The sequence below is a fragment of the Podarcis tiliguerta genome, assembly GCF_965153285.1.
Source record: "Podarcis tiliguerta genome assembly, chromosome: 1".
Taxonomy (NCBI): Eukaryota; Metazoa; Chordata; class Lepidosauria; order Squamata; family Lacertidae; genus Podarcis; species Podarcis tiliguerta.
Window position 1 is genome coordinate 25,522,862 of NC_139534.1, and position 21,860 is coordinate 25,544,721.

Sequence of the window (21,860 nt, forward strand, 5' to 3'; positions counted from 1 at the left end):
TCTTCAAAGAAGGCTGCCTGCTGCATCTCTGCATGAGTTCTTGCCTTGAACTTGCATTCACATGACACACTCAGAATAGCAAAACATGGAGCTGTGGGCTCTTTGTCAGCAGAGGATTATTACACATTCATACCTTTTTGGATGTAAGAGTGAAGCATTCCCCAATTCTTAATACAACCATCAGATATGTGTGAAAGCTGTGCTCTTAATTGTATTTTCTAACACTATGAGTCCCTCTGAGCTCAGTATCACTTGTTGCATATTAAATGTGCAAACTCAGACTTAAAGCAAGAGGGAACTGCAACCATATGTTGCAGCATGGAGGGCTCCCTTGCAGTGTTTTTCCAACAGTTTTCCATTCCCCTCCTCCATCAGTCAGTGTTATGGCCGCTCTGCATGCCCAGTCCTCACTGGGCTATTTTTAGCATCCCTCCTATTAGATTGGGGAAAAAAATAGATTTATTTCATTTGCACAAACCTTGGGGTTTCCTCAAGGCATCTGATATCTCCCTCTTATGGTGCCATTTTTGGCTTCCTATCTACATTTGCATCTGAACTTTGGAAATAAGGGAAATTACATCCAACATAATCAGAGATGAGATTTTTTCCCCACCTTTGTGTGCTCCTTCTCCATGACCTGAATCTCTCTCATTTTCGCTGGAGATTCAGACAAACCAGCATTGCTTTAAATAGCAATGAACACTATTGATTCCCCCCCCCCTTCAGATTTAGCTCCAAACATTTAAAAGCATTCAGTGAAGAGCATCAACATCCCATCATGCAATAAATATAATTAGCACTCTCTGAATGTACCCAATAATTTATTCATAAATATCATCTTTCCATCCATTACCTTAAACTATTATGAACCACTTTAAATATTATAGGCCATCTTACATAGCTACTGAATCTTCATTGATTAGACTAGGTATGTTAAAAATATACTTCTTACGTACTAGATCTAAGCCCCTAGGGAAATGGAGTAAAGCTTTTTAAGTGAAGATTTAAATATAGTACTAACTTCTACAATTTCACTGTGTTAGAGTACAGGAGGGTGAACTCTGCAGACCTTTTAGAAAGCTCCAAGACCGACATCATTCAATGGCATGTTTTTCTAGTGTAGTCAGGCTTTTTAAATTAATGATTATCTGAAACATAAAAAATAAGTAATGGACTATAAAATGTGGTACATAATCAAGAGTTGAAAAGAATCCATTTCCCTTCAAAATCCCAAGCTATATTTTAGGCTCCACGTTTCATCTTCATTCTTCTTTTTTTTCCTTTTGAGTAATATCCGTTATTTTCCTTAACCAATCAGAAACAGGTGGAACAGCTGTAGTTTGAAAATGTCTAGCCCATAAAATTTATCTAAACTTGGTCTTCTTTTTCCTGGGAAGAATGATCCTAGCCAACTGAAGATCACACAAAAAATATGATGTCGTCACAACCCTATCATAGTTGACTATGTGATGATGACAGCACCAAGTCAATCGAGAATGAAACATGCTTCTTAGATCAACAGCACTCTCACTTTGAATGAGTGATCATCCTATCATCCTATTTCAGAGCAGTCCCCACAAAATCTCTCTCTCTCTCTCTCTCTCTCTCTCTCTCTCTCTCTGTGTGTGTGTGTGTGTTTGTGTGTGTGTACTTTTTGCTTCAAATGTACCCTTTTAATTAAAGAGCTCAGACCTAATATAATTGTCTATACAGGATCAATAAGCGGTGTCAACAAACAATATTAGTAACTAAGCCATAAATATAAAGCATTCAGGGTACCATGAGAAAACTGCAAATAGGAAGAAATGTCTCTAGTTTATTGTCTGACTTTCTTGCTTTGCTCTTAGTTTTGTTGAAACGTCGTTCTTTTCTATCCTTAGACACAGAATGCTTCTCCCAAACAGAGGAAGCAGAGCGTCTATACCCCTCCTGCCATGAAAGGTACTGTGCAGGTACTGTTTCTTGCCATGCTAATAATGTCTATTTTGTTGTTCATGACATCTCTCAAAACCCCAAAACTAAACAGTAACTCCCAGCTTGGGCTCTCATTAACAGGATAACTTTATAATGACATGGAGTGGAAAAGACACATGGCCATGATCCACACACCTTGCAGCTTCTCTAACTCCTTTGAAAGACTGTCAGCACACTGCTCTTTCACTTGTATCTGCAGGGGGTGGGATTACTTGAGGAGAGTTCTGAGGGCCATAAAGGAAGACCTGGGGGCCCTATTCAGCACCCAATCCCTATTCTAAATCCTCTGCCACTAAAAAATTGACCCTCCAGACTCTATGCAATGTTTCCTTTCTACTTAAATATTGCAATATAGCTTTTCTACGACATCAATATCATACTAGTGTGGGACTTACAGCATAAATTCCTCCCCCCCCCCAAAAAAAAAGCAAATTTCCTTCCTGTGCACTTTTTCCAAGGCATCATCCACTCGCCCTTCTAGCAGGAAATGGCTTACTCAGCTATGTATGTGTGTTTTACTGGAATGCAGCGCATTGGAAAAATCAATGCAAGTGCTATTGATTGCAGAGCTATCTCCAGAACAAGGCAGACAGCAACCGAGAGAGCCGTTTGGCACAGGATCCTTGTGAGGCTTATGTTTCTGTGCTTAATGGATGTTGGGAGACACTCTCCCCATTTGAAGAGCCTCGGTCGTTCTCATCTCCCGAGCGATGCTTACACGCACTTGTGTGGTAAGCAAAATCGCAGATTGGGAATCCTGACGCTTCTTGATTTGGATTTGCATTTCCCCTGTGCTCTGGTCACTTATCAGATAACCCTCCATTAAACACAGACACAGGGCCAATTGAACGAGCAAACTGTGATGCGTTGGTGCAGAGCCAGGGATAAAACTGCTGTCCGTAAAGCACGCCCAGATCACCTGAGCGTGGCCAAGGGGAATCGATCAGGGATGCACTTTCCAGCACTGTCTCAGGTGTTTGAAATGCACCTGAATGGATTGATGTGGAACAGCATGCTGGGAAGATCTGGTAGTCTTAGGCAATGCACAAGCTTCCCTACATTAACCCCAGAGGGAGCTGAAGATTTGTTCATGAACTAAGGCAGGAGAGAAACGTTTCTCAGCACTTTCCCTTCTGGGCATTCTTCCAGCAGGGGAGGGACCGGAGGCAACATTGTTGGCATCTGTCTGTCTTGAGAGACAATGGAGTGCGCATCCAGGGGTGAAGTCAAACCGCTGCGTTAGCAACACCAAGGTGGCCTGCCTGGGGCGCATGCCTGGGCAGTCTGTATGGAGATCCTGGGCTGCCCAGATGACAAGACACACACGCACACACACAAACACACACACACACCAGCCTCACGGATGTGGTCCAAAGGAAAGCAGAGCAATACGCTTGGCACATAGGAGCCAGCTCAAAGGGGCCAAGGGGTCTCCGTTCCCCCCAGTAAAATATTTGAGAGGGCCGCCCCTCCAAGTTGATGAGCATTGCCATTCAAATGGTGTCCATGCACCATGTCAAGTGATTGATTATGCAGGGCAGAGCATACTTGCCCCTGTGGCGATCACACAGGGTCCCCGGATGTTTTACCACCTATTGATGTGCCACCACTTTATTTCTCGCTGCCACCACCAGGTCCTACCTGGGAAATTACTGAGTCCAGCCAGGGTTAAGTTGGAACATAAACTTCTGTTTATTTATTGCAGTTTAACAAGTGTGTGGTTTCATTTCAGGTCTCAGTCAATTACAATCATGGGCTGCCTATCCAGACCTATAACTTCCGCTACCTGCTCTCATTCACTAAACCACCTCTCAGATATTTACTTGTCTTCCTAGCTCCTAACTGTTCCTGACTCAGCTTATTTCGCTACACTAACTCAACCTACCCACAGACTCTATCCCAATTCACTCCCGCACCAACCAACCAACCAACCAACCAACTCCCAACGAACTCTCCCTCATCCCCTCCCAGAGCTGGTTTTATAGTCCCTCTGACTCCACCCCCTGGGTTCTGATTGGGTAACCTGTTTAACTATTTCACCTCCAGCACTCTCATATGTTAACGTCACAGGCCCACTCCCAATGTTTTATTCAAGATGGCACCCCTGGTTTGACACCAGCTTGGCTGCAGGAGTTGCTGGAAGGAGGCGTACAAGATGCCATCCAATTGTCTTAGAGACTCCACTCCATTTTGTGTAGGGTTTACTCCATCAGTGGCATCGCGTGGGGAGGGCCACAGGGGTGGTTGCCCCAGGCACAAAAGCCCTGAGCCCTCAAAGCTGCTGAGCCACTGCTGCACCTCAGAAAGCACCCATAGCTTGGACAGCAGAACACCGGCTCCACTGGCCAACCCACCCCCCGTATGGAGGAATGCGTGGGGTATACATTTGTGTGTTTGGGGGGGGGTCCACTGTAGAGGGGGCGCAATACTTGCCTTGCTACGAGCTCTGGCAACCCACTCTATGCCACTGTACTCCTTAGCCTTTTCTTCTCCAGAAGATAACTCACAAGGCAGTGGAAGATTGGCAATCATGGGCCTACTGTACAAAATGTAAGATTCACATATATTTATGTGAATCTTACCTTTTGTGCAGTAGGCCAGTTTCCACACACATTACTCTTTATCCTCCATCTCGTCAAGCAAGAAGCACAAACAAAGCTCAAAGACACATGCCAGCCAGGCAGAAACACTCAAGCAAAGGTGCAAAACATGGCTGGGAAGGGGGCCTGGCATGGGGAAGAGATCCCAAGGCCCTTGAGGGCCACACCTGGCTGCTGGGCCTGAGGTTCCAAGATTTACCCAGGGGGGAAAGCAGTCAAGGTGGTAGGGCAATAGCCTTGTTGGCTGCTACTCCTTAGCGGGGATTCCTTTACCCCTGAGGAGTGCACTGGGACGATACTGGTTTTACTCATGGGGAAATTATTCAGTGTTTAAGCCCGTTTGTTGGGTTATCCATTTAAATATTTGAGCTGGATTGGCTATGGCAACACTAAAGTTTAAAGCGGGAGATTCTAATTGGACTGTCATGTAGAGTCAACATGATTTGTCAGTGGCTGCAGTCGTTGGCTTTTTAGCCACATTTAGTGGCTAAAGGGACAAAGTGTTGCAAAGCCAGCATTCACTAAAAACTAAAGGAGGCACAAATCTGTCATGTTCTGTTTCTCTCTCTGTATGCATGTTAGCTTATATATGCATTTTTGCAAGCCTTTCCTCCCTTATACAAGCTCAGATTAGGGAGATGGCAGAGGAATGCCATCTTGCTTCATTCATCTATCTCTTCATTTGTCATCCTCCACAGCAGCTTAGCCTCTCAAAGGTATTAAAGAGCATCCTTGTGACATTATGGGACGTGGGTGGTGCTGTGGGTTAAACCACAGAGCCTAGGGCTTGCCGATCAGAAGGTTGGCAGTTCGAATCCCCGTGATGGGGTGAGCTCCTGTTGCTCGGTCCCTGCTCCTGCCAACCTAGCAGTTCGAAAGCACCTCAAAGTGCAAGTAGATAAATAGGTACCGCTCTGGCGGGAAGGTAAACGGCTTTCCGTGCGCTGCTCTGGTTCACCAGAAGCGGCTTAATCATGCTGGCCACATGACCTGGAAGCTGTACACCGGCTCCCTCGGCCAATAAAGCGAGATGAGCGCTGCAACCCCAGAGTCAGCCACGACTGGACCTAATGGTCAGGGGTCCCTTTACCTTTACCTTGTGACATTATGCTTTAGAAAACAGGAACAATCCTTACCTGTCCCTTAATTGCACTCTGGTTTTACTTCAAAGAAAGCAAGGGAAATAACTCTATGGTTGAGCCCATGCTTTGCAGGCACCAGGTTCAATCCATGGTCTCTGTAGGTAGGGCTGAGAATACTTCTTGTCTGAAACTCTGAAGACCTTCTACCAGTCAGTGTAGACAATAATGAGTGAGATGGACCAATGGACTTAGGTTAGCAGGATGCTTGCACAATCCCAAACCTGTTGCCTTCTGTCCAACCAGGAAATAATTTGCGTCAGTTGCAGCCATCATCAAATAACAAAAGGATTCCCTTCAGAGGCAGAGGTCACCTTGGCAGTATGTCCTTGAATTGATAAAGAACCGGGTGTAATTCTAGCAGTAGATACAAAAATTCACAAATCTGTGGATTAAAGCTAACTCGGGGGATATTGTGGAGATAACATACACTGAGTTGAATTTAATCATTTCTCTTCCTGAACGGAGGTACACCTTCGTGAGTGGAATAAGTTCTTTGGACTGAATTCATTCTGTCGGGTTTGAATTGGATTGCTGATTTAAGCTGACAAAATAAAGCCAGCGAGAAACTTTGTGTTTAAAATAGTGGGTGGGAAAGTCTGAAGTAATTGAAAGGTTTATCAGCTGCTATTTAATGTCAACTGAGAAGTTACTGTTTTTATCAATATGCGGCGTTTTCACCGATTGCTTATTAGGTGTAGGAAATTCAGCAGTTGCCCCAGTTCTATGCTCTATGTGGATGTACTCTGAGCAGAGAGGATACTTACACAGCTGATAAAATGTTTTGTTAAATATAGGAGCTCAGGCTTCAAGATTACTTTCTGTTTCATTGCTATCAATATGACAGCACTCAAGTACTCTTAAAATGGATTCTCGCTGCTTGGTTTCGAAGCAACTTGTTATTAGTAACAAGGCTCCCTCTAGTGGATCTGAGAGGTGTGTTTTTGCACTTCCAGTTCCTGCCTCTTGATAGCCCAATGGACTAAAGAAAGAGACAGACATGAGAGATTTGACTTCATTGAGAGTCGAAGTGGGATTTTCAGTTTCCCCAGATGCAAGTCCAGCACATATATATATATATATATATATATATATATATATATATATTTCAGTTTCTTATTCTTTTTAAAAACATACAAATCCAATATTTTCCCAACAAACATATATTTAGACTTCCCCATCACACCCCTTTTGTGGTTTCTTGTATTTTTTAATTCTTAGCACTGCATTTCCCTCATTATTCCAATTATTAATTACTCCCTAGTTTTCCGTTAACATTAATTTTAACTGCTTGGCTTTAAGTTAATCCTGCTAATGAACGTACACGTGGACAAGAACTTTTCAGATTTTCCACATATATTCCCCCATTATTTAATAAAGTACTTTTCCGCTTGGCTTCTTATTGCTCCAGTAAGTTTTGCCATTTCAGCATAGTCCATTAATTTAATCTGCCACTCCTCCTGCAAGCCCAGCGCTCTATAGTGCTGCTCAGCCCAGTAGCAGAGTGGCCACGTGGAAGCGACATGGCAGCAACTGAGAGCTCATATGTGAATTTGCTTTCTGCTTAAGCGAGGTTTAAGATTGCAGCCCATATCCCAAGTATACTACATTGATTGACAGGGGGATTGCACAGGAAGTATGATTTCTGCTCTCCTTCCCGCCCCCAACACAAAAAGAACCCAAACCTTTGTTGACTGAAGGATCTTTCATCAGATCTGCTTTAAATGTGAGTGACATGTGCCTGTGGACATTTAAAAAAAAACACCTAAAGATAACACAAGTCGAACTTCTGCTGAACTTGCCCCAAAATGGAAAGAAGCAAGTAAAGGAAGCAAAAGAAGCAAGTCCCAAGTAAAGGAAGAATGGATACAAAAACTTATGGAATATGCAGAAATGGCGAAACTTACTGGAAGAATGAGAAATCCAGATAACAAACTCTTTATAAAAGAACGGAAATGGTTTATCGAATATCTACAGATAAATTGTAAACAAATAAAAACATTAGCAGGATTGTTGCAATAACCTGCAGTTTTATAAGAGTATACATTTACAGTAGATAATTAAATGAATAAGGTAAATTAATTTGGATATGCAGAAGATATGAAAAAATAAAATTAGGGAACCGCCGAACGAGGGGGAAGGAAGTCAGATTTTGAAATGTTAAAGAGATTGCAAAATTCATGAAATGTATAAATTTGAAAAATATAAATATAAAACTTCAAAAAAGAGCTTCCACTGCACTTAAGAGACACTTTGCCCCACCCCTCAAAAATTAAAAAATGGTCGCCACAAGAAAAGCACAGGGTACACAGTAGCACAACAGAAAGGTCATCATCCCCTTTCTCTCTGTGTGGGTTTTTCTTCTTTTGTTTTTGTACAGATTAGTTTTTTTATCTTGTTGCATCATTTAAAAGATTTAATAAAAAAGATATGCAAAAAAAAAAAAAAAAAAACCCACCCAAGATATGATTTGCCATGGACTCGACACCTTTGCAATTTATGACGTGTATGTGGGATAAATCAGGGCAGCTTCTGGCTTGTTGTCCAGGCTTCCCTACATGTTACAGTATTCATTGAATTGTCCAGACAGAAATGTCCCCCATGAGCATGGACACACACACACACAGAGAGAGATTTCCATGACATTTCCTCCTCTGGCTCACATGGGAATTAATTTACTCACCCTCTGTTGCCCTATTGTGTTGAGTACAAACATAGCAAAACCCCAAATCCCATGTTTTTAAAATAAGTCCTCTTCCATAAATGTACGTGGGATTTTTTTCATGCCTCCCTTCCCACCCAAAACCCAGGCAGATATACAAGCATGGGTTGAGATAAATATTTGGTTTCCACCACGGGAATGGAATGATCCTCACTTTATTTATGTTGACTGTATACATTTATTTTTTGACATTGCTGTTTATTGCAAGTGGCTCTGCAAATATATCTTTGGGAAGGACGCTTTATAGGGAGAAATAAAAGAGAACAATGGTGGCTGTTATTTTTGGCAGGCTGGTAAAAAAGGCAGAGGGTTGTTTTACTGCACTCGTGGGGTGATTTCTGAGATCTGTCAGCCTTGATTTATATCATTTGATTCCCCTGGTACCTTTTAAAGGAACAAACAAATCTACGAAACAATGTTATTTTCTGCATTCAACTCTCTTCATTCACCTGCAAACCATATTTAGGGGGCGATTCTCCCGGGTCATTGAATTCTTTGACTCCAACCTTTTTTCTGGTCCTTTTCCAATAGACACCAGCATATGCCCTCTTTTACTCTACAAACATTGGGGCTCCAAGATCCATAGGGCCAGGAACCTAGGCATTCCCATGGTGGCAAGGAGGGGTATTGCAACATCAGATCTCCCTCACCAAGTTTGGAGTGTTCTCTCTCCTGATCTGGTGGCACTGTGGGTTAAACCACAGCGCCTAGGACTTGCCAATCAGAAGGTCGGCGGTTCAAATCCCTGTGACGGGGTGAGCTCCCATTGCTCGGTCCCTGCTCCTGCCAACCTAGCAGTTCGAAAGCACCTCAAAGTGCAAGTAGATAAATAGGTACCGCTCCAGCGGGAAGGTAAACGGCGTTTCCGTGTGCTGGTCTGCTTCACCAGAAGCGGCTTAGTCATGCTGGCCACATGACCCGGAAGCTGTATGCCGGCTCCCTCGGCCAATAAAGCGAGATGAGTGCTGCAACCCCAGAGTCGTCCACGACTGGACCTAATGGTCAGGGTCCCTTTACCTTTATGGTTCTAGGATGCTCTCCCAGGGTCAATAGGATCACAACATTAGTTATTTTTTAGTACCTTCGTTTTTCCAGTCCTCAGCCCTTTTCTCATCTCTTTCTTTTCCACCTCAACAGTTGCATAAGAAGTTTGTCGTTGCACTCATCTTCTGGTAGGCAGTAAACTATCCCCTTCCACTCTTCAGGTTGAAGCAAGCCATGTGTTTTTTTATATTTTGGTGGGAGCCACCCAGAGTGACTGGGACAACCCAGTCAGATGGGCAGCATATAAATAATAAAATTATTATTACATTGTTAGTATGATAGCTGTGGATTCCGGAGAGCTACAGCCAGTCAGAATAAACAGTCCTGGAATAGATTGACCAAATAGTCTGAAGGAGCTATCGGGCAGCTCCTTACGTTCTTATGTGACAACATGTGAACCACAGGACAGGGAAACACAGGAGGCATAGAATGCAATTAGCTTTGTGTTTGTGACGTTAACATATGAGAGTGCTGGAGGTGAAATAGTTAAACAGGTTGCCCAATCAGAACCCAGGGGGTGGAGTCAGAGGGACTATAAAACCAATTCTGGGAGGGGATGAGGGAGAGTTCGTTGGGAGTTGGTTGGTTGGTTGGTTGGAGTGGGAGTGAATTGGGATAGAGTCTGTGGGTAGGTTGAGTTAGTGTAGCGAAATAAGCTGAGTCAGGAACAGTTAGGAACCAGGAAGACAAGTAAATATCTGAGAGGTGGTTTAGTGAGTGAGAGCAGGTAGCGGAAGTCATAGGTCTGGATAGGCACCCCATGATTGTAATTGACTGAGACCGTTTATGAAACCACACACTTGTTAAACTGCAATAAATACACAGGCGTTTATGTTCCAATTTAACCCTGACTGGACTCAGGAATTTCCCAGGTAGGGCCTGGGTGGTGGCAGTGAGAAATAAAGTGGTGGCATAGAGATCAATAGATGGTGAAACATCTGGGGACCCTGTGTGATCGCCACAGTCCTCTGGTTCATCTTAAACCAGCTAAGACATTGCTGAAACTGACCACTAGCCCCCCCTTCCCCCTCTAGCCTCTCACTCTGGATCCTTCCCAAACCAGACAAAGCCTGCATTGAGGGGCTGGTCACCTCCTCCTCTGGTCCTGCCTGCCCTATTGCTCAGCTACGTACAGGACTCTCCTCGAGTGGGGTGTAAGAGGGGGAGGAGAGCCAGCAGGACCAAGACTTCCCTGCCGCTGGGTAGAAAAGTCAACCTCTAACTCCTCTGTGTCTGAGTCTGCACTCCCACTGTGACTCTCAGCCTCTAACCTGTCCTGGAAGGCCTTCCTTCTCCTGATCCCCACCTTGATTCCTCGAACCCCCTGTTTCTAGCGCCTCCCAGCTCATTCCTTCCCTAGACTGCTCTTCAGCATCCCACCACCACCACCATGATCTGGGATCTAAGTCGTCATCTTCTGTGTCCTCCACGGTAGGTTCTTGGGTGGGTGGCTCCCACCATTCTTTCACATCCAGCCAGTCCCTGACGCAACTGTGCCAAACTTAATTACACATAAACTAGGCTTTCTCTCCCTCTCCCTTCCCTTGCTAAGAGAAGCCCACCCAAAGCTTTTGCAGAAGCTGAAACATCACTTCAGAAACACCACCTTCCTTTCAGTATATAAACCATTATTTTATTTTATTATTTTGCTATTTTACAAAAGAAGAAGATAAACTGTGATGATTGGAGACCGAAACTGTGGTCGTCGAATTGACCTCTAGGGACTTCTGCTCTTCATCTGAAGCCTTTTGATTTGGCTGACAAGTTCTAGTCGGAGACTAGGGAGAGACTTAAGGAATCAGCAAATCTGAAATGTTTACATGCTAGTGAGGCTTGCCTGGAACTACAAAAGCTGCTTACATTTTGGGGGGATGCTGTCAGCAGAAGATTTCTACAGGGTGCGATTCTACACTAGCGAAATCAGCCTCCCATTCAAAGCATGCTTTGTTCAGTCGGGGGTGGGGGGAGGCAGTGATGTGACAGCACAGTTGTGTGGAGGAAACATCTCTCTGCACTGATCTTGAGCCAATGCTGTTGTTTGCAACTTTTAAATGTGGAAAAGGGAAAAGGGAATGGAAGTCGTGTGATATGAAATAATAAACTGGAAAGCAGCCAACTATTTTGAACACAGCCTTTTACTGTTTTCATGGCTGATGAGCGGTGACAGTGTAAACAGTGGCTCATTGACTCTGAGTTGTAACTCCGTATCTGTGCTTTCAGTAGGAAAGTAGGAAAATTGGAGGGCAATGATTAGTTCATTGCTACTAATTTATTTCTTGGCTTTTCTCTCTATGGAGTCGAAGGGGTTGTGCACAGGCTGCTTTCTGATGTAGGGTTTATTGTTACAGGAACAAGCCTGGTCAAACCTTTCCCTCACACACTCCCTCCCTCCCACTCCTCCAGAGCAGCCATGAGCTTTTGCTTCTGTTTCTGATTAACCACAGTTTAGCTTTACACCCAAACCCTAAACTGTGGCTAAATATATCTATGTCTAGTTAAAACAAACCAGCTTCATATACCAAGGTTTGAAGTTGGCTTGCTCTTTTGAACTGTAGCTAAGGCAAACCTTAATTTGCTTGGGTTTGGAGGAAACAGTGAACAACATCAGCACTGAAGGAGGGAGAAAGCACAAACCCAGTTAACAGCTAAGCTCATTTTGATAACAAGAAACTGATACACCCAAATGAGCTCATAGTTCCCCAGGTAACCTAAACAACTGAGAGTTTCAAATGCTGAAATTTTTTTCTGGGTTCCCGTTCTCTTGCTTCAAAAGTGCAATTACAAATAGTTAAGAAAATACATAGGTCTTTTAAAAAGCTACTTAAGACTCTTTCAGTATCATCTAATATGTATGTGTATTACCTTTATTTGTAATAAAAATATATATTTTTTAAACTAAGCAATGCAAATCTGGAAGAATGACAGATATAAACACTGATCAGTTTTGCTCAAACATAAGCAGTAATGCAGAAACCTACCACCCACCTAGCCTGCTGCAGAAACTTGGCCCTCCCAGAATAAGTTGCACATATAGACAAGGATGATTATTTTAAGAAGAAATCAAGAATATGGATAAAAATAGACCCTTGAGAGATCAACATTTTCCTTTCTCTTGCTTGACTTACTGACCTGGCACTGCCTGACCCTTTAAACTGTTTCATGGCAAACCTTAATATAGCAAGGTTGAAATTTTAAAATGCTTTATCTAAGGAGATTTGATTAATCAGGGCCAATGTCCCAGGCTATGTTTTTTCCATTGTGTGCATAAGCATAGATATAACATTCCCATAAGCAGATGGAGATGTCCATCTCTCTGTACAGAGCTGGGAATGTGCATCCCATAATAGTATCTGAACAAAGCAGCATAAATAGGACATGAATCTGGACAGATGGACTTCTTTGACATTTGTATGTCAAATTGTAAAGAACAAGAAATTAGGGTTTGATTTTCCCCCCTCCCACTTGATATTTTAAGTAAAGATGTCTTTCTCCTTTTATGTTATATTATTTCTCAGCAACAGTGTTACTCACAGATGGGCTTCACATAAACTTTAATGAATAGCCACTGGCAGAGGAAAGGGGGGGCAGAGGAAAGACAGCGCCCCCGGCACCATCGGGGAGGGGGGTACCATCACGGCTGCCCCCTGGACACGCGCCACACACCCACACTGTGCAGGCACCACACCCCCATGGGTGGCATCCCACGCCCCTGGGACACACGTCACGCCCCTGTCTGCTCTCTGCTCCCAGTGCTGGAGCATCCAGCTTCACTGTGAATAGCATACTCTTAATTGATACCAAAGGCCTGAATAGGTTTGAGGAGGCCTAAAGTTTTTAAGTATGGTAGGTAACAGAAGAATGTGCTAGCTGGATGTCTTTTTTGAGCAACCTCAAGAGGCTCAGTGGTTTAGACCACAGCGCCACCACACACAAACACACAACTATCCACCCAACTATTGACTCTTATTTTTGAAACACTTAGGACCGTCTACAAACACTGAAACAACTAAGATCATGAGCACCCATCTCATCTCACATTCAACACTCTGGAGAGCAAAACAGCAAGAACTTTGCCATCTGTTTTTAGACAATGGGTTGGATCCAGATATCACCTTGCATGGACAAAAAGGCTCCTTGTGTCCATGGAAAGACATCTGATCCAGTGGGGGAATCCTGCTGGTGGAAGAAAAGGGAAGCTGCGCTTGATTATTCCCCACCCCCCTCCAGTGTTTCCAGCACCACCTCCCACATTGCCACACAAGATACCCACCCCCAGCTCTCTGGAACAGAATTCCTCTGTTTAGCATGTTGGCATTATCATCACCATTTCATCATTTTTTTATTTGTATGCCGCCTTTCCGCAGTTAAAAAAAACAATTCTCAAGGCAGCTTACAGCATAACAAAATTTACATAATTACAAAAGTCATAAACAATAAATAAACCTCATCAAAAAAATACACAACCAAATGGGAAGCAATTTCCACATAAATCAAAATCTAAAACTAAGAACACGGCATTAATATCACAGTTTGAAATGACATAGGTAAAAAATAACAGCAATTTAAACAAAAAAGAAAAAGAAAAGAAAACGGAGCCCTCTCTGGCCAGCAGCAGCAGCAACAACAACAGTTATTATAGGCCTGTCAGGCCCCGCCCTGGGCCAAGTGTTGAGTGGCAGGTCTGGGGCCCTCAGGCGCTGAGCAGGGCATTAATTAACATGGAGGCAGGGATGAGGCACACTGCCTCTATTTTCTCTGTGTCACTATTTCAGGCACTTTCCATCCTGACAATGGTGAAATGGAGCTATTGCACTTGGCCCATCTACCCCACTTTAAATAACTCTACAAAACAATGCCTGAAGATGGCTAGAGTGCAAGTTAGCCCTGGGGGGCTGCAAGGGGAGAAGGAATTGGATAAAGTCATCTTCCTCAAACCAGTGGTGCTCTGGATCCAACCCTATGTATGAAGAAGAGAAGTGCTTTTGTACATGATAAAATTAACACTTGCATATATGAGCCTGGCCCACAATCAGCTCTGATTCCCATATAGCCTTGACCCAATTCCCCTAAAAAGTCCCCCACTTTTGCTCATTAATGTAGGTAATGTCTCTGTACATTAATGTAGGTAATGTCTCTGTACATGCTTTGTTCTCACATACCCTCTAACATTTCTCCAATGAAAACAGGGATGTCCCATTCCATCGTGATAATTACATCCCGCACATCTTATTGGGTTGCCCCAGCACTCTGGACAGCTTCCAACATATATAAAAACACAATAAAACATTAAACATTAAAAAAGCTTTCCTATACAGGATTGCCTTCAGACGGCTCGGGGGTCGGATAACTCCATATCCTCCAACATTTCTCCAATGAAAACGGGAACATCATAAGGCAAAGCGGGACATTCTGGGATCAAATCAGAAACTGGGATGGCTTCTCTAAATCAGGGTTGTCCCTGGAGGGTACTGTTCTCGCCTTATCTGCACCAGGTACTCATGAGGGGACAAGCCAGTTCAGCGGTTTTACAGCACCACGGATAGCTCCAAAGGCTGGAGGTGAATTGCTGTCTCATAAGCCGCTTCTTCCTGTCCATTTCCCCAGGCTTGAACCCCTTGGCCTAAAGGTGAGGGCCAGCCCCATGGCCTGCATAAAAAAGCACTTCCTTGTTTTTCTGTGGAATCCTGTTTGTCCCACTTCCTTTAGTAGCATGGAAACCACTCAATTCCTCTGGTGAGTCAAATTTAGGGAACAACACCTGTGAGGGTCCCTGCCTCAGGTTTTGCTAACTCGGGGCAACCAGAGGCATGTCCCATTGGCTTTCAGCCAGCAGCCTTGGGATCTGTTGTCTATGAGGCACCAGCATCAGAAGCTTGCTCCAATTTACCAGTTGAATGGTACCTTTATATGCATAACGTATAAATATAGCACAAGTACAGTTCAATCTCTTAGGATGGCTGTGCCCCATCCACAGTGTTTACATACTCATGCATCAGCTGTAGTCTCACCACCAATTAACTAGGATTCTAGATGTGGAAAGCTTTTGAAATGTGGAGAGCATGAAATCGCCCGGGTTCATGTTGGTGTTGTGCAATCCCAGGATCAGTGGGATTCTTGTGATTTTGAAGATCAGCTCATAGACCAAAAGGGCAGGAACATATCTCTCATCACCAGTACCCATTTACCTTCATCTACACCTGCGCTAGAAACTGCATCATCAAAAGGAAATACAACATCTACAATAAGGCAGAATCTGAGTTAACTTTAGCCATGACCTTCCGCATTATATATATCACAACTTAGAGCTTTCTATGTGCTCTTGTAGGTGTGGCTTGTCCCATTCATTTTGATGGAGGGAGTAGACCCCCATATGCAATGCGCACACTTCTTCCATTGAAATGAATGATAAGCAGGGTAGCTCCATATGTGTATTAGAACTCTGGCAACCAATAATAAATCTTTAGATCAAATCATCTGCATCTAACAAGAGGTGTATCGTATGGACAGTGTCAGGTGGAGGTCAGTAAAGAAGGTGAAGGGCTTGAAAACTAAATTCATGAGGAAAGATTGAAGGAATTGGGTACATTTAGCCTGCAGAATAGATGCAGTACTGTAGCCATCTTCACATAGATGAAAGGCTTATCACAGAGATAATGGAGATAATTTGTCTTCTGATGCTGGGCCTGAACCAATGGGTTCAAGTGACAAAAAGAGGGATTTTGACTAAACAGAAGGAAGATTTCCTTAGTGATACAAGCTTAGAAGAAGGTGGACATATTCTTTAGAGTGCATTAAATGGATAGCAACCTATCAGGGATGTTGCAGAACTGGATTTCCTGCATCATTAGAGTTGGAGTAGATGGTCTTTTTGAAGTCCCTGGCAACTCTGCAATTCTATTATTCTAAATGGACAACTTGAATTTATTAAATTGACCCATGACATGGATGCATGTTAAATGTTTGAATCCCCCACAAGTATTTTTCAAAGTTGTGGAACCTTGTTGAATACGTATCTGCTTTCAAATTTCTTCTACTTTGCTTGGATGGATTAAACCAGATGTCAAGTTTTCATTTCCCCACAGGAGATTTTCATGATGTGACTGTGGAAATGTCAGAAAGTTGCCTCATTTGCACAGATAATTTATCCTGAATCTGCAAATAAGCTTTGAGGCGATGATTTAATCTAAAATGCATTACCAGTTCAAAGCGTATTAGTACATGCTTACTGAAAATGGCTTGGCATTCAGGCTTTCTTCGTCAACATTAATTGAATTAAATTACCTGCAGTGAAATCAGAGCCTTTGAGGGAAAGGAGAAAGGAGAAAACAGCAAACTTTAGAAGGAAGACAAAAATAAGAGTCAAATATGTATGCATGTTTCCTCGCATTGTGACATCAAGGGACGGAAGGCAACTCTGGAGCAGGTGAACTGAAGGGTACAAACTGATTTCTGTCGGGTAAAAAAAGAAATACAGACCCAGGGAAATCACTGCTACATTATGAGGAGAAATAGATGAGCCTTACTATCAGACAGATGGCAGGAGAGGAGAAACACCGGCAGACAAAAGCAGAGATTCAGAGGGGGGAACTCAGCCTGGCCATAGAGATCTCAACTCAGTAATGAGGAAGGCAAGCTTAGTTGAACACAAAAGGTGTAGCCAAGCATGAAGAGAGTGACTTGAAAGCAGACAAAGGGTGTGAGCAGAACACAACACCCTCGGAGCCAGCAACCCGAGGACCATTTCAAATTATAGCAGGGAAATGAATGGGAGGGTGGAGGCGACGTAGGAATAGAATGATATCATGTAACCCATATCTGTGTGTGTAGCTTTCGATATAGGCAGCCATGCAAACTGCAGCATGACAGCAACAGGTGGAAGCATGGGCATTGCCAAGGGGGGTGGGGCAGTTGCTCTCCAAATCCTCAAAAAGTATTGAAAAGCATTGTTGTTGTTTAGACATTTAGTTGTTCAGTCGTGTCTGACTCTTCGTGACCCCATGGACCAGAGCACGCCAGGCACTCCTGTCTTCCACTGCCTCCCACAGTTTGGTCAAACTCATGTTGGTAGCTTCGAGAACACTGTCCAACCATCTCGTCCTCTGCCATCCCCTTCTCCTTGTGCCCTCCATATTTCCCAACATCAGGGTCTTTTCCAGGGAGTCTTCTCTTCTCATGAGGTGGCCAAAGTATTGGAGCCTCAGCTTCACGATCTGTCCTTCCAGTGAGCACTCAGGGCTGATTTCTTTAAGAATGGATAGGTTGGATCTTCTTGCAGTCCATGGGACTCTCAAGAGTCTCCTCCAGCACCATAATTCAAAAGCATCAATTCTTCGGCGATCAGCCTTCTTTATGGTCCAGCTCTCACTTCCATACATCACTACTGGGAAAACCATAGCTTTAAGTATACGGACCTTTGTTGGCAAGGTTATGTCTCTGCTTTTTAAGATGCTGTCTAGGTTTGTCATTGCTTTTCTCCCAAGAAGCAGGCGTCTTTTAATTTCGTGACTGCTGTCACCATCTGCAATGATCACGGAGCCCAAGAAAGTAAAATCTCTCACTGCCTCCATTTCTTCCCCTTCTATTTGCCAGGAGGTGATGGGCCAATTAACTGAGGTTCTACCTCCCTTAGCAGAAGCCTCCCCCCACAACAAAAGCCTTCCCCCCATAATGTCCTCTCGCCCCCCCCCCCCAAAATTAAGCTCAACAACTCCCCCTCTAAACAAAAATCATGGTTGGAAGGAGCAATAAAAGCAGGCAGGCCAGCATCACATGTGGGCAGAGCAAGCGAGTGGGCAGCTGTGTGGCCCAGGCAGCATTCACATGTTCTGTGTCACCACTGCCACCAGCTGCCTGCCTCTTTGCATGTGTGCACAACAGGGAAACCTGGGATTCAAACAGGCAGGAGGCCCAAGGCTGCTGGCCCAGGCAGACCTGCAGGTGTTCACACACTCCCCATCACCATGGTCTCCACTGCCCACAATTCACCCCAAACTGCCCCCATCCCTTCACAGCTCCCTGCAATCTCATATATCCCTTTGCTAGTAGCAGAGGAAAGGGGAATCAGGAGGAGAAAGGCTTTCACCCTCATGGGATGGAAGGAGTGTTGGGGGGTTTGCATGGGGTGTAAAGAATGGGGGTTTGGCAAGGGTGTGGGAGGTGGGCAGGGTCGGTGAGCAACATATTTCGTTTGACCCTTATTTTGCCGATGTAATAGAAACCCACGGTTCAAGTTCTTGTAAGCTGTCACCCTTGTTGTTAATAAAACAGCAACATTGTCACTGATTGATTTCTTCCTTCAGCGCAACAGGCAAGATTTTAGATTTGACTGCATGTGGCCTTAAATGTGGTTCTTTTATATTTACAGGGATTAAGCATCTAAAAAACCAGAGTGACGTGGCCTTCCCAGAGGAGGATGAAGGAGTCAATGAAAGAGATGAGGAATGGAGCCCCTAACTGGCTCCAAGCATCTGTGGGAAAGCCCTCATTGTCAATAACTGAACTGCTAAACTTTCTGTACTTAACGTGGAACTCTATTGCTTGTCTTCCTGACCCAAACCCGTCTTCACCTCAGTACCCAACAGCAGGAGGATTTCGTGGTGGAATTTACAGCAATTTGCAGAATCTGCCTTGTGGTACTTCATAGCTGAAGATAACGGTTTCTTCCATTTCTTTTCTAGCCATTTCCCCCTTGCATTTGTTTTTAATGACTTCAAATATGTCGTTTGCAAACATGTCAAGTCCTTTAGTGCTGCCGTTGTTTAATTTCTGAATGTGAGCTGCAGTCTAGAAGATCAGCTGTAAATAGTATAAATTTGAATGCTACAAAACTGTGCTAAATAGGCAGAGCATGCCTTTTAAGGGCCCCATGACAACCAATCAAAATAATATTGATTTGATCTTGAAAGAAAATTACAACCAAGCCTTCTTAGGCCAATATTAGCCCACTAGGGGGTCTCACAGGGGGCCACCCGAGATTTCGACTACCTGGGGCCTCCACAGGGCTTAATCTGCCACAGCCTTCCATTTGAATCATGTCTGGCAACAATGTTAGTGGTCTTCTGTTTGAGGATAGTATTATGGACTGGGCCTTTATGAATACGCTTTTAGGTTATGTGTTTTGCCTCGCTGTTTTCATGCTGTTTTAATTGATCTGTGGCTTATTAATAATGGGATGCTTTTGTTGCCGCTTTTCTGATCTTGTAGGCATTGAGACATCTGGCATTGTTTTTTGAGGGGAAATGGAGAGGTACATATTCCATTGCCATTGAATTTGGGGGTTCCATAAGTGGCCACGCCCAAATATTTGTTATTTATTTATTTAATCACACCTTCTCTCCAAGAAGCTCACTGTGGTGCACAGTTTTTCTGCTCCTCCTTTAATCCCCACAACAACCTTGTGAGGTAGATTATGCTGAGAGGCAATGACTGGCCCAAGGCCACACCAAGCGATTTGGTTTGAGTTATTGCATTTCTATGCCGTTTTTCATTCCGATGAATCTCAAAGCGGCTTGCAAACAACAAATAACAGTAACATAATAGAACGTCGCATAAATGCAGCATAAATCAAATAAAAATAATTAACAAATCATCTGTGAGCTTTCTGGCTGAGTGGGGATTTGAACCCTGGTCGACCCAAGTTCTAGTCTGACTCTCTCACCATTATACCACACTGACTCTCAACACAGTACCTGGTCCATCTGTCCTCCATAAAGGGCTATTTCCTGGACAGCTTCTCACCCTTTTCGTTCTGAAGAAAATGAAGCATCAGCAGCCACAGTCCAGGACCATCCACAAAGGAACACTAGAAGAGCCTGTCTGCTGGATCAGGCCAGTGGCCCATCTAGTCCAGCATTCTGTTCTCACACGGGCCAAGCTGATATCTTATGGGGAATATGGAAGCAGCATCTGTGCACAGCAGCACTTTCCCTACTTGTGCTTCCCAGCAGCTGGCATTCAGAGACAGACTGCCTCTGACAGAGGAGATGAAGCACAGGCCTCATGAAGCTGAATGCTGGAAGACTCAGGACAGATGAAGGACATATTCACGCAGCACATATAGAAGTGATAGCTACTAACCTTAGGTAAAGGTAAAGGGACCCCTGACCATTAGGTCCAGTCGTGGCCGACTCTGGGGTTGCGGTCCTCATCTCGCTTTATTGGCCGAGGGAGCCGGCGTACAGCTTCCAGGTCATGTGGCCAGCATGACTAAGCCACCTCTGGCAAACCAGAGCAGCGCACGGAAACGCCGTTTACCTTCCTGCCGGAGTGGTACCTATTTATCTACTTGCACTTTGATGTGCTTTCAAACTGCTAGGTTGACAGGAGCAGGGACCCCGTCGCAGGGATTCGAACTGCCGACCTTCTGATTGGCAAGTCCTAGGCTCTGTGGTTTAACCCACAGCGCCACCCGCGTCCCTAGCTACTAACCTTAGAGGGCTTTAAAAGGGGATTAGACAAATTTGAGGAGGAGAGGGCTATCTATGGTTACTAGCTGGATGCAGTAGAGCAGGGATTCCCAAACCTGGGTCTCCAGCTGTCTTTGATAAGAGATAAGAGATCGATAGGAGATGGTAGATTGATAAGAGATAAGAGATAAGATTAGTGATTGTTAAGGGATAAGATTAAAGGTCATTAAGAGGTAACAGATTGATGAGAGAAAAGAGTTAGGATATACATATTTCAAAAACTGAAAATTTAGACACAAAAGTTGTTGAGTTTCTTTTTGTTTTTAGCCAAAGTTGTTGAGCAAAAAAATGAAGTTTTCCAGCTATTTTTAAGGGAAATCGCCAAATATGACACTGCCAACATGTCCGGATTTCCCCATACAATTTTAGCAATTTCCACCCAGACACTGCTCCCTCCTGCGGTATTCTGGCTATGTATGAGAAATTCTGGACGTGTGGCAACCCTAGATAATAGAGTGATAAGAGTTTAGATAAGAGATAGGAGATTGATAAGAGATACAAGATTGACAAGAGATCGGAGATAAGAGACTGATTAGAGAGAATTTAGGGATAGGTAAGAATTTAGGGATAGGGTGGCGCTGTGGGTAAAACCTCAGCGCCTAGGACTTGCCGATCGCATGGTCGGCAGTTCGAATCCCCGCGGCGGGGTGCGCTCCTGTCGTTCGGTCCCAGCGCCTGCCAACCTAGCAGTTCGAAAGCACCTCCAGGTACAAGTAGATAAATAGGGACTGCTTACCAGTGGGAAGGTAAACGGCGTTCCGTGTGCTGCACTGGCTCGCCAGATGCAGCTTGTCACGCTGGCCACGTGACCCGGAAGTGTCTGCGGACAGCGCTGGCTCCCGGACTATAGAGTGAGATGAGCGCACAACCCTAGAGTCTGGCAAGACTGGCCCGTATGGGCAGGGGTACCTTTACC

At 44.2% G+C, this 21,860-nt stretch overlaps 1 protein-coding gene across 2 annotated transcripts in view; it reads left to right on the plus strand.

Annotated features, from left to right (window-relative positions):
• PPP1R1C (protein phosphatase 1 regulatory inhibitor subunit 1C) overlaps window positions 1–20,067 on the plus strand; it is a 43,754-nt gene extending 23,687 nt beyond the window's left edge. The window contains exons 4-5 of one of the 2 annotated variants that reach the window (XM_083414395.1): window positions 1,881–1,952; window positions 18,844–20,067. In XM_083414395.1, coding sequence (XP_083270521.1) covers window positions 1,881–1,952; window positions 18,844–18,858 — 87 coding nt within the window. In that variant the 3' untranslated portion in view covers window positions 18,859–20,067. The remainder of the gene's footprint in view (window positions 1–1,880; window positions 1,953–18,843) is intronic. The other variant, XM_083414394.1, reaches the window with a different exon arrangement.
• The last annotated feature ends 1,793 nt before the right edge of the window (window positions 20,068–21,860 follow it).